The sequence below is a fragment of the Pyxicephalus adspersus genome, chromosome 5, assembly GCF_032062135.1.
Source record: "Pyxicephalus adspersus chromosome 5, UCB_Pads_2.0, whole genome shotgun sequence".
NCBI lineage: Eukaryota > Metazoa > Chordata > Amphibia > Anura > Pyxicephalidae > Pyxicephalus > Pyxicephalus adspersus.
Genome location: NC_092862.1, coordinates 4,633,508 through 4,647,481, shown reverse-complemented (window position 1 = coordinate 4,647,481; position 13,974 = coordinate 4,633,508). Strand labels below are relative to the sequence as shown.

Sequence of the window (13,974 nt, the reverse complement as noted above, 5' to 3'; positions counted from 1 at the left end):
AAAAAGCAGGATCCCCCAAGGCACAAGGAGTTTAAGTAACACCCGATCTTAACCCAAATACCCCACTGGGAACTCCACTAACTTCAAGGAAGTACTAAACCTAAGTGTCTGATTTGTAAAACAGTAAAGTGAATAAAATAGCTAATAAAACAATAAATTTAATTTATTATTATTATATAATAATATATATATATAAGAATATATAAATATATATATATATATATATATATATATATATATAAGAATTCCCGAGACTCATTCTAATAGGATTGTGAAAGATCCAGGTTACCCATTGATGTGGATTTTTTTATATAAAAGAAGGAATCATAAAGTATACTACATAGAAGGCTTTTGCCTTATACCAACAAGGGACTCTTATCTTTTGCTTTTGTTCACCTTTTGTTTTCCTGGGCCAAGGCTTCTGACCAGCTGACCATTGTTCACCATTTTTGAATTATCTGGAAAGCAGTGAAGAGTGATTGTCCTGTAAATATCATTAAGATTCTTGTGTGTAACAATAACCAAAGTATAAATAGGAAACAATAACAACAATGACAATGTCCAAGATATAAATTGGAAACAATGGCTAATAAATTGGGGCATGAGAGGAGATAGCCGGGATATCAGGGCCATGCATTGTTCAGGGCCATCAATGACTCTGGATTCCTGAAAGATCACTGTTTACTTTTAATTACCTTTCTGTAATTCTTCACCTTGTATAAATACCATCACCTTTACTGAATACATCAGAACAATAACCACCTTGATTGTTCTCACACATGTGTCTGTAAAAACTACATCTATAGCAAGAAGTCTCTGTTCCTTCAAGAGGGAAATAAGTTCATCCTCAACAACATGGGCTCCTGAAAGGGAACAATGATATCATGGCAAACATTAGGTGGGGTGGTTAGTAAAGGGGAACACTCAGTGCAGACAATAGGAAGAGGGATGAGTAGAATCAGAAACACTTAATGAAGAATTTAAAAACAGATCAGAGTACAATAGGAAACACTTTTGAGGAATACAGAAAGATAGCTGAGTACAGTGGGGACAGAGTACAGGAAGAGAGCAGAGAGGAATCAGAATCACTCAGAGAAGTATAGGAAACACTCCGTGCAGAGTAGAAGAAAAGGACACAATACAATGCGGATGATTTGGTGCAGATTTAGAAGAGTGCAGAGTACAATAGGGAACATTTGGTGCAGAGATTTGGAAGAAGGCAGAGTAGAATAGGGAACATTTGGTGAAGAGAATTACAAGAAGCAGATTAGAATACGGAACATTTGGTGCAGAGTTTTAGAAGAGGGCAGAGTAGAATAAGTAGCACTTGGTGCAGAGAATTGGAAGAGGTCAGAGTAGAATAGGGAACACTTGGTGCGAAGAGGGCAGAGTAGAATAGGGAACACTTGGTGCAGAGAACTGGAAGAGAGCAGAGAAGAATAGGCATACAGTGCAGGAAATGAGCACAGAAGAATCAGAAACACCCAGCTTTCCCACTGAAGTGTTTAAAAAGACAGCAGACTACAATAGAAACTCTCCTGTAGAATACAAGAAGAGAGCAAGCACAGAGGAATCAGGAACACTCAATGAAGTGTTTGAAAAAGAGATCAGAGTACAATAGGGAACATTCCTGTACAATACAGGAAGAGAGCAGAGTAGAGTAGAGTACAGCCAGATAGTAGGGATGAATCAGGAACTCTCAGTGCAGAATTTAAGAAGAGGGCAGAGGAGAACAGAGAATACTCAGTGCCAAATACAGGCAAAGAGCAGAGTAGTGATAGAGAACTAGAAGAGGGAAGAGATTTAGAAGCACTCAATGCAGATAAGTATATGAGTAGATTGGGATAAGGAACAAGCAGCTCAGAATACAGAAAGAGGTGGTAAACAAGAGGAAAAGCAGTGGTGAGGAATAGGGATGTACAGCCCTGTAGAGGAGCTCACAATCTAATGTCCCTTCAAAAGAGAGTGGGCAGATCTTTTTCCTAGTTTGGGTTGTGATCCATAGTATAAGAAATATTGTGCTGGGGGTAAACATGGCATGAAGAGTAATGGAGATGTTGCAATATAATTTTAGCCACTAGATGGCGGTGATGTACAGAGTAAAATGTTCTTCCCATTCTCAGTGATCCCAGGCATTGTCACAGTGCTAAGCATTCTTTGGGTGATGTCATTATGGGGGCAATGATAACATTTGGGGTCGATTTACTAATATTTGCTGTGGTGTTCCTCATCATTATTGTTAAAGAGCTCTTCTCATGCCATTGTTATACAACTAGCAGAACAATTACTAAAGAGGACCTGTCGAGACTTATACCTCTATTCCTCACCAGTCACAAAAAACAGCAACATGATCATTATCATAAAAAGCTCCACCTTGTAGTATTATACAGCCATCACCGAGCGCCAAGCAATGACTTTGTCTAGGCTGAGATGATGTCATCAGTCTGCTGCAGGCAAAAGGAAGCATTTCCTTAGTCCCTCCTCCTCCAACGATCAGACTGCAACATTGTAACTTTGTAACAAGTCAGAGAACTCACCCTGTGATCCCTTCCTAATACAATAGATCTCTCCCGTGTAACATGGTAACAGTCTCTAGAGGTCCCGTGTAACATGGTAACAGTCTCTAGAGGTCCCGTGTAACATGGTAACAGTCTCTAGAGGTCTCGTGTAACATGGTAACAGTCTCTAGAGGTCCCGTGTAACATGGTAACAGTCTCTAGAGGTCACATGTAACATGGTAACAGTCTCTAGAGGTCACATATAACATGGTAACAGTCTTTAGAGGTCCTATGTAACATGGTAATGGTCTCTAGCGGTCTCTAGTATTGCAGCTCTTTAACAGTCTCTTCAGTCGCATTCTTTAATAACATATTAGCAGTCTGCAATAACTTGCATGTAGTTTCTAGTGGTCACATGGGAACAGCCCTATCATGCTAGCAGTCTCAAGCAGTGAGTACTAGTAATGTCTCTAGCAGTCTCCAGTGATATGATCCCAGTCCTATTTGCTCCCTTCATTTGGACACCCAGAAGAGATGCTCCACAGGGAATCTGTCATTTTGTGGGTTGGTTCCTTTGTTCTATTTTCGGTAATATTCCTGGGATTTCGGCACACAGGGCACAGTCCAGCGATATAAAATATCCAGGTTGCATATTTTACAACATTCTGTCTCCTCTGGAAATACGTCAGCCTTCAGATCTTTGTGATTGTTGTTTGAACAAATTCCGGTGTTCTGTTCCCCCTGATGAAGCAGCTCTGACTGCGAAACGTGTCAGGTATAGAATTACTAGTAATGAATAAGGAAATGATTGGAATTTCTGCTCTATAAAGATATTTTTGGATAACCCTAAAGGACAAATTAGGGGGGATGCAGCCTTCAATCAGGAAATGATCAGTACATCTGTCACCTGTGCAATAAAACTTACCTGCTTGATCACTTTTTGCTTTTCAAAAATGTGGGGTGCCACAGCATCCCCTGGGGATGCCAGGACAGAATAAACCCCACAAGCATGCATGGGATATTTGTCATCCGGTCAATCAAAATGGCCAAATATAACAACACACAAGGAGAGGAGAATAATATGGCAGGACCTGCGACAGATCCAGGACAGGTGAGTGCAAATAAAAAATTGAGATCAGGCAGGTAAGATTATTTTATTACAGGAGGGACGATGCCTGTCTGAAATTTAGGATCTGCATGGTCGCAATTTTTTTTAAAGGTTTAGTTCCTCTATAATACTCCAGGTGAGGCTGAGGATCCACAGGTGAGATTTATTCCCTGTTAGGTAATCCTTTTTCTTGCCAGGTTTGGGCGCAGTAGCAGGACTTGGGCACTGCTGTGAGGACAATAGAAATAGGAATTCTTGCAGCATTAGTCAGCCGCACCTGACACCATCGGTGGCAGCCTTACCTGGCGCACTGCAAACACCTGTGTGTGGCGATGGTTTGACTGGGCTCTGAGGGATTTATGGTGAGGGTAAACCTTCCTGAGTGCATTGCGTACAATAGACAGCGGGCATTGTATTCAATATAACACACGTCGTCATGCCTTTATTTTTTGTGGCATTTCAGGGATCAGATCCGCAGCCTCTTTGCAGCCGCTTCCTGTCCACAGGCACACATAAAGGGTTTCCTGATGGTGACAACACTAGACTGTGCCAGTGTGATGTGTGTACAACCATTCTCCACTGGAAGCTAATGTAACAAGGTGACAACGCACAGGTACGCAAGCGGAGTATAGTGGGGTATACAGTGTACTGTTTAGTATATAGTGAGAGTATGGTTTGGTGTACAGGGGATGCCAGGTTGAGTATACAGTGGGCATATGGTTGGGTATACAGGAGCTGTATAGTCCAGTGTACAGGGGGTGTATGGTTAGGTATACAGGAGGTGTATAGTTGGGTATACAGGGGGTGTATTGTTTGGTATACAGGGGGTAAATGGTTGGGTATACAATGGGAGTATGTTTTTTATACAGGGGATGAATGGTTGAGTATATAGTGGGAGTATGGTTGGGTATACAGAAGGTGTTTTGTTGGGTATACAGGGAGAGTATGGTTGGGTACAAAGGGGGTGTAAAATTGGATTTACAAGGGGATTATGGTGGGGTATACAGTGAGTGTATGGTTGGGTATACAGGGGGTGTATTTTTGGGTATACAGGAGGTGTATAGTTAGGTGTACAGGGGGGTGTATTATTGGGTAAACAGGGGGTATATAGTTTGGTATACAGGGGGTGTATGGTTGGGTATACAGTGGGTGTATAGTTGGGTATACAGGGGGATGTATTGTTGGGTATACAGGGGGGTGTATTGTTGGGTATACAGGCGGTGTATGGTTGGGTATACAGGGGGTGTATAGTTGAGTATACTGGGGGTGTATGGTTGGGTATATGGGGGTTTATAGTTGAGTATACAGGGGATGTATTGTTGGGTATTCAGGGGGTTGTATAGTTGGGTATACAGGGGGTGTATGGTTGGGTATACAGGGGTGTATGGTTGGGTATATGGAGGTGTACTGTTGGGTATTCAGGGGGTGTATTGTTGGGTAAACAGGATGTGTATAGTGTGGTATACAGGGGGTGTATAGTTGGGTATACAGGGGGTGTATTGTTGGGTTACAGGGGTGTATGGTTTGGTATACAGGGGGTTTATAGTTGGGTATATGGGGGTGTATGGTGTGGTATGCAGGGGGTGTATAGTTGGGTATTCAGGGGGTGTATAGTTGGGTATATGGGGGTGTATTGTTTGGTATACAGGACGTGTATGGTGTGGTATACAGGGGGTGTATTGTTGGGTATACAGAGGGTGTATTGTTGGGTATACAATGGGAGCTATGATCGAAGTCCAACCTGATTGACAACCATGGTCTAATCAAAGTGTATGTAAACAATGACAAGCACCTTCTCTTATTTACCTATATTTGTCAGTTGATCCTGCCCTAAATCTTGTGGGTGTATTCTTTCCTGTGCTGTCTGCCTGTGCTGACTCTTATCCGTTACATTGTTCTGTGTTATCTCCAAAAATTAGAGAACCTCAGCTCTCTCTTTTATAAAAATAGAGGGCGTGCTGTCTGTAGTCCTGCCCTATTGTTATTACATTGAGTGAATGTTCTCACCCTAAGACAGGAAGTGTGTCACTCCCATGATCTGCAGATAAATATAAAAGAAAAAGAAAATGAATGCACCCACATCATCTATGGACTGCTAAGCTGCAATATATTACATTTTTGTCCTTGGGATTAGATACGCTTTAATAATCATCGTACAGCTCCATCGCTAACCTTCGCCAGGTACTGCACGGCGTATTTGCACCCTGAGGTCTGGCTTGCAGCGACAGGTAGAGACAAGGAGATCTGTGATATGTGTGTGCTGGGATCTGTGTATGGAGGGAAGGTGTTTGCTGGGAGTTACAGGGGGCGGCACGAGGTGGAGCTGCAATATACAGAGCCTGTTGTTAAATAGAAGCTGTGATAAGTCAGCACTGAGGCTTTAACCCACTGCTGAGCCAGTGCTTGCTGACAGCTGCTGCTCTCTGTATACAGGACGCTGTGCCATATACGGATCCTTCACCGTACACAGGGCGCTGTGCCAGATACAGATCCTTCACCGTACACAGGACGCTGTGCCATATACGGATCCTTCACCAGATACAGGACGCTGTGCCATACACGGATCCTTCACCGTACACAGGGCGCTGTGCCAGATACATCCTTCACCAGATACAGGACGCTGTGCCATACACGGATCCTTCACCGTACACAGGGCGCTGTGCCAGATACGGATCCTTCACCAGATACAGGACACTGTGCCATATACCGATCCTTCACCAGATACAGGGTGCTGTGCCATACACAGATCCTTAACCGTACACAGGACACTGTGCCATATACCGATCCTTCACCGGATACAAGACGCTGTGCCATACACAGATCCTTCACCCTGCACAGGACCCTGTGCCATACACCAATCCTTCACCAGATACAGGACCCTGTGCCATACACAGATCCTTCACAGGACGCTGTGCCATAAACGAATTCTTCACCGTACACAGGACGCTGTGCCATACACAGATCTTTCACCATACACAGGGTGCTGTGCCATTTACCAATCCTTCACCGGATACAGGAGGCTGTGCCATTAACAGATCCTTCACCAGTAACAGGGTGCTGTGCCATAAGCGGATCCTTCACCATACACAGGCTGCTGTGCCATATACAAATCATTGGACCAGAGCCTGAACACCTCTACATCCGCCACACTAGTATCCGGCTACCGGGAAATTTCTGGTTGCAGTCACCTAGTATCTGGTGGGCCTAACCCCTTGGAGTTTGTGCCGTTACACATCTCCAGATCCTGTGCACTGGGGTCTCACCAGTCCAACGCCAGCTGTGCCCAGAGATCTACTAGATCTGGTGGTTTTGTTTATGTTACTGGTGGATCTAAAGCTGCAGAGGGTTTTTTTTTGCGTGTGTATTTTTTTTTTAGGAGCAGGAATTGAAGGGATCTAGTGGATCTTAACCCCATTATTGGCACCGATCTAGCGGAGTACAATGCTCATGGCTCTGGCGCATCTTTCGCCCTCGCAGAAGAAGCCAGAGAGGGAGAAGGAGGAGGAGAGCGAGGATGAGAGCGAAGTGCTGGAGGAGAGCCCCTGTGGACGATGGCACAAGAGGAAGGAACAGGTAAGAGTTTTCTGTTTATGTACTGTGCATTTGTGCACCTCTGAGCTCAGAAATAAATTCATGTGCTTTCAGTAAAGATAATAAAATAAATTTCCCTCGCCACACACGTGGATATAAAAAGTGCACACCCCGGTAAAATGCCAGGTTTTGTGATGTCAAAAAATGAGAGCACAATAATCTTTCCAAAATTTTCCCACCTTTAATGTTACCTATAATCTGTACAATTCAATTGAAAAACAAACAAATCTGATAAGGGAAATCATTTATAAAAAACATACAATAAGCTGGTTACATAAGTATGCACACCCTGACATTATTATTTTATTCAAGCTCCATTTGATATATTTCTAGCATTCAGTCTTCTTGGGTCGGAGTATCAGCATGACACAACTTGTCCTCACAATATTTGTCCAATCTTCCCTGCAAAAGCTCCAAATCCGTCAAATAGTAGGATCATCTCTTGTGCATAATCCTTTTCAGATCACCCCACAGACTTTCTTTTAGATTTAGGTTTGAGCTCTGTCTGGGCCATTCCGAAACTTTCATTTTCTTCTGGTGAAGCCATTCTTTTGTTGATTTGGATGCCTGGGGTCATTGTCGTGTTGAAATTCCTGTTCATCTTTAGCTTTCTAGCAGATGCCTGAAGGTTAGGGCCAAAAGTGACTGATATTTGGAACTGGTCATAATCCCCTCCACCTTGACTAAAGCCCCAGTTCCAGCTGAAGATAAGTAACCCGAGACTCGGACCCCAGACAATCGGATCAGACGCAATTTTATATGTGTACATGATTCCCGACTTCTCTAAACATCATCAAGCCTCTTTTAAAGAATGGCTGATTGGTAACTCTCTTCCCACCCCCCTCTCTTTCCCATACACGTGCTGATCAGGATGAACGTTTAGATCGTGTTGCACTTTGCTGCCTGCAAGTAACCTAAAACCTATCCAAACCCAGGAACAAAAACATCATATATTCAGTGGCATAGTGGCTCAGTGGTTAGCACTCCGGCCTTTGCAGCGCTGGGTCCCACGTTTGAATCTTAGCCAGGACTCTATCTGCATGGAGTTTGGTCCGGGTACTCCGATTTCCTTCTACATTCCAAAAACATGCCGTTAGGTTAATTGGCTTCCCCCAAAACTGACCATAGCCTGTATTATTGACTATGGTAGGGACATTAGATTGTGAGCTCCTTTGAGGCAGAGCTAGTCACATGACTATGGACTTTGTACAGCGCTGCGTAATATGTCGGTGCTATATAAATACTGTGTAATAATATATGGCAGCTTCTCAATCTCTAGATGTGGTGGCTGCATTTGTTTTCTGGCTTTTCCTATTTTAGGAAAAGCCTGGTGATCCTTCCCTAAAACAAAACTATAGAGCGCCTCCCCTTCTCCATAACATAGTGGGGAAGGGGTCTAGTAGTTGGCCATATTATACAATTAAATATCGATCAACCATTGATGCAGAATACTTCTTTTTGGTACATAGAGTGCAGGTGGGAGCACTGGGGAGAGCAATGACAGCAGCCATAGAGCTTTGCTCTGCATTGATTGATACAAAGGTAGCATTGGTAATCCAGGTAAATGATTGTTATCCAGGACGTAGTATTGATTATAGGCAATCAATGGCCAGGGGAAATTCTGACCGCCATTGCAAACCGGCATAAAGATCATTTCTGGAGATTGTCAGGAATCATGGCTGCTTTATCCTTAGGGAGGGGGGATTAAAGTGATTTATTAAAGGTGCCAGAAAAATAAAACAAAGGAAGTCGCACCGCAGGGAAGATCTACTAACATTTACTTAAGACAAAAATTTATACACAGGTCACCGACAGATCAGACATTTGTGTAGATTTGTAGCAGCCGGGACAGGTCGGGGGAGGCAACAAAGTCAGATTATTCAACCAATCCAACGCCTTACTTTAAAGAGGACCTGTCAGGGTAAAAATATTGGAGCTGCCATGAGCTGTTGTTGAAGCCCAGAGCGGTCATTTCTTCACCTGGTGATTCAATGACCAGAAATAAGCATGCTGGACAGGTGCACAAACCTTCCCAGACTTCACTGGGTGCATGCCTGCTCCAGGTCATTGTCTTGCTATGTAGAGCAGCCAGGATGAAGATGAAAGCACCAGGCATCAAGTGTTGGTTTCCATCTTTCTGTCCCAGTTGGTTCCATTTATTCAGCAACTTGCAACTGATGTGCTGAGATTCCATTGGCTGTTGCCCCAACCAACATCTATATTATTGCCTAGAATGTTCAACAGGTTTAATAATAAACAATTATACCAGATTTTTAACAATTTCTTCTCATTGAATATTATATAGATGGACTGCATATATTGGTCCTGATTTATTAAAGCAGGACTGAAGAGAATAGACTATCATGGGGGGACCTGGGTGATCCAGCAAACCTGGAATGTATGGAAACCATTTGCCAGCTAATAGCAAATAATCCAGGCTTGCTGGATGACCCAGGTTCTCCCATGATTGTGTATCTTCTCCAGTCTTGGAGCGTTTTAGTAAATCAGACCCAATGTGGGAGTGCTGCACTAGTGCTATATAGCCGGTCCCTGCACAGCCCCCAGTAAATCTCCCCCATTGTGTACAGTCAGGTGATTCATACTATGTTGGTCATAGGCCCAGGCACTGGGGTCCCTATGGGTTCTCCTGGTAAACTCCCAAAATCTTGTGCCTATCGGTGCTCCACCATGTTTGTGGCACAGTGATCATGCTTATGGACAGTCCATGTGATCACACATAATTTAACATAAACCATCTGCTGACATAAAACAAGTGGCCTCCTTCTGCCTTTCTGCAGAACTTTCCGAGCATTCGGTTATTCCAAATTCAGCACGACTCTCAGTTTCTGCCATTTATATCCAATTACATAATCAGCAAAGAGAACCAAAATCACAGACGCGTTTCGCTTTATCAGTGAACCTCATCCTTGTGCAAAACGCATCAGTGCCATTGGTTGGTGATCAGCTGTCTACTTCCTATGGGATTCTGATAAATGGGCTGCCAAGAACCCGAAGTCATGTGAGAACTTTTCTGCTTTGTTTGTTATCATTTTGTTTATCCGCTTACTCAGCCTTCTCTATGTCTTCCAGAGACAGAACATTGTTGTTCTCTTCTCAGCATCATTTAAAGCCCACATTGCTATCCCTAAGAATTATTAAACCAGTACTTAAAGAGGACCTGTCATAGAAATGAGCCTTCTGCTTAGAGGCCACCTTCTTCCATGGCCCCATGGTGCGGTTCTGATGCTCTTGTGCCGATGTAGTTTGTGGTGTCACCATGGGCATTCTGAGATCTTGTTCTTTCACCATTTTACCATGGCTGCTTTGATTTTTCAGAACAGGTCTCTAATCTATAGGATTTTTATTATTATTATTATTATTATTATTATTAATAAACAGTATTATATAGCGCCAACATATTATGCAGAGCTGTACATAAGATAGGGGTAGCAAATGATAGACAGTTACAGACAATGACATAGGCATAGAAGAGGACCCTGCCCCTAAGAGCTTACAATCTAGGCAGTGGGGGAGGTCTCACACAATAGGCAGGGAGATATGGAATGATGGGTAGTGGTGAGTGTTTTAGGAGACAAAAGAACACGGGTTAGGCAAGTCTGAAAAAGTGTGTTTTGAGTGCTCTTTTAAATGATTGAAATGTAGGAGCAAGCCTACGAGCAAACTGGGGCAGCTCTGGAAAAGTCTAGGAGCCGTGCGTGTGCTGGGGTTATGAGTAAGGAAGTCATTAGTAGGTCATTGGAGGAGCAAAGAGAGCGGCTAGGGGGGAATTTTTCTATCCAGGCAGAAAGGTAAGTGGGACAATAACTGTGGAGGGATTTGAAGGCAAAGCACAGGAGCTTGATTTTGATTCCCAGGCGAAATGGAAGCCAATGGGGTAGGTAGGTGGGAAAGCTGTGTATGTTGTAGGTGGGTGGTAAGGCTGTGTATGGGGTAGGTAGGTGGTAAGGCTGTGTATGGGGTATGTAGGTGGGAAGGCTGTGTATGGGGTAGACTGGTGGGAAGGCTGTGTATGGGGTAGGTTGTTGGGTAGGATGGATGAGTCTGGCGGCATCATTCATAATAGATTGTAGAGGAGAGAGTTGGCTTAGTGGAATACCAGAGAGGAGGAGGTTACAGTAGTCCAGACGAGAGATGATAAGAGCATGTACAAGGAGTTTGGTGTGCTCAGGGGACAGGTAGGGGCAGATTTTGGGGATGTTGCGCAGGTGAAAGTGACTGTACCTGGAAATGTTCTGAATATGGGGGGTAAATGAGAGGGCAGAATGGAAGGTGATGCCAAGACAACGTACCTGAGCGGAGGGAAGAATTACAGTGTTATTAGCAGTTAGAAACTTGTCAGGAGGTGATTTGAAATTTGAGGGGGCGATTGGACCAGATGGGTTGGTCTTCTTTAATGCACACCAATGAGCCTTGGCCTCTCATGACCCTATTGATGGATCACCAGTTGTCCTATCTTGGACCACGTTTGGTAGGTACTGACCCCTGCATACCAAGAGCACCCAACAAGACCGCCATATTGGATGTTCTCCAGCCCATCATCCAGCCATCAAAATTTTGCCCTTGTCAGAGTCACTCAGATCCAAACACTTATCTCTGCTTCCTCCCATCACCTCCAAGAACTGACCTTTCCTCTTCTTATAATCACATGCTGACCAACAAGGGCCGGCTGATAATGGCCAGATACTCTGACTTTATGGCATGCCGGAGTCCAAAGTCCATTGCCGGGTGCAGTTTACAGGATGGACACTTAAGGTGCGTACACACTTCCAATTTTTATCGTTCCAATCGAACGACGAACGATCGATTGGGCAAAAAATTGTTCGTAAAAAAGTAACCAACGACGCCGACGAACGAGGAAAATTGTTGGAAACGAACGACCGGACCGGCGGATCGGATTGGGCGACGATCGTTGAACATCGTTCGTGTGTACGGTCGTTCGTTGATCGTCCATGGGCTGAGCATGCGTGATGAACGAACGTCCGTTCACTTTCCTGTCGTGCACATAGTTCCTCTATCGCTTAAACGATCGTATCTATTGTGTGTACAATATCTACGAACGATCGTGTCGTTACCTCTCTGTGCAGGATCGGTGCTATACGATCGTTCATATATATCGTGCAGGAACGTTCGTCGTTCGTTTTCCGACGATAATAATTGGAAGTGTGTACGTAGCTTTACTGAAGGCAGATCTAGAAATAGTTTGTAAGGCACCAAGAAAACAACGTTTATCATTTATCCTGAGACTGATAAGTCTGTGTGAACAGTTATCTGAGGGTGTTAATGAGAAATGAAGGAGACCCAATGCCAAATAAAGGAGGCAGAAGGACATTTCAATTTTTATTTCCATTTTGTTTTTGTTCCTTTTGTTTTTGAAGGGTTGCATTCTGTCCTTCTCTTCCATAAATCTGCCCTCCAGTCTTTATTAAACCTGCCCTCCCATTTTTGTAAGAAATACCGCAGAAAATGATGGATCCGGGGAGGGATTGCGAGACATTTTTTCCTATTGCATAAAACTGAACTCAGCTATTTTTTTGCCTTCCTCTAGATCAGCTTCATTTTTAGATCTCATATACAGGATGTAAGATCTTCATTTGTTTATTTTTGTCTCAATGGACCTCAATGGAAATGTCTTTTTTTAACCTTAGTTTTGCTTTTTATTTACTTACTTTTTGTCTTTAGCATGTATAGAAAAAAAAATCCTCTTTATTTACAAAAGCAATCCCTGTTTGTCCTGATAACACTGACATGATGTATATACATTGCTTCGGCATTGTTGTTTTGTCAGTAGGCACAAACTTAACATTGCTCTGCCCTGCAGGGGGTGTCGGAGCTGAAGGGGTTAATTTAAATTGCTGTTTTGCAGTTTATTTATCCCAAACAGCCCCAAGCTGGCTATGTCGTGTTTAAAGGCACGTAACATATATTTTTGATTTTGTTGATGATATAGAAAAGAGCTGTGCAAGAAAAGTCTGAGCCCGGCTGATATGACCCACGCAGGCCTGGACGCACCCAGAGGAGTTTATATCTCCTCCATACATACGCGCTGGGCTTATCTCCATAGACAGGCCCTCTTTACATGTCTTCATGTCATTGCCACCCCTTGTAGGAAGGCCAGGATTGTGTCCCTATTCTGTCCTCACCCAACCTGCAGCCATGACCCCAAATTGAAGAATGACCCCGGGTCAGACAGGACTGGAAACTGCTGATTGTGACAACAATGCATTGTGTGACTGTGGACAATGTGTGCCATACAATCACTATTTGTGTACATGATATCAGTCACTGGTTTGCTCTATTATCTGTGCACGGGTATTGTATTCAATATTAGTCCTGGGAATCTGTCCTGGGGTATAATGGAGATATCACAGGTACATTGCAGCATACAAAAGATTATATCACCTATATAGCCAGATACAGACACTCATTAAATGACAATCCAAACAATGATTCATTATCCTGACATGAAATGAATGGTGAACTGTAAATCCCCTTACAGACCTTGGCTGGAAATGCTCTATTCCAGTGACCGATGAAGGGACAAGTTCTGTACACAAAGCACCGATCTGTATCGGTGTGTGCTGGATTTTTCATCTGAGACAAGCACAACTGTTTGTTTTGGATGACCATTATCTGACTTGTGTGCATAGCTTTAAATTGTGTGTGACCTGTTCTGTTGGAATGGAGAATCAATGGTAGGATCAATGTAGAAGATGCAATGGGGATTATTGTAGAGGATGAAATGGGGATCATTGAAGA

General features: G+C 43.4%; 1 protein-coding gene across 1 annotated transcript in view; it reads left to right on the top strand.

Annotated features, from left to right (window-relative positions):
- Window positions 1-3,822: 3,822 nt before the first annotated feature.
- The window catches only part of NRBP2 (nuclear receptor binding protein 2), a 49,802-nt gene continuing 39,650 nt past the window's right edge, over window positions 3,823-13,974 (top strand). Inside the window, exons 1-3 of the mRNA XM_072410593.1 lie at window positions 3,823-3,968; window positions 4,070-4,219; window positions 6,983-7,179. Of these exons, the coding sequence (XP_072266694.1) occupies window positions 7,048-7,179 (132 nt within the window). The 5' untranslated portion in view covers window positions 3,823-3,968; window positions 4,070-4,219; window positions 6,983-7,047. The remainder of the gene's footprint in view (window positions 3,969-4,069; window positions 4,220-6,982; window positions 7,180-13,974) is intronic.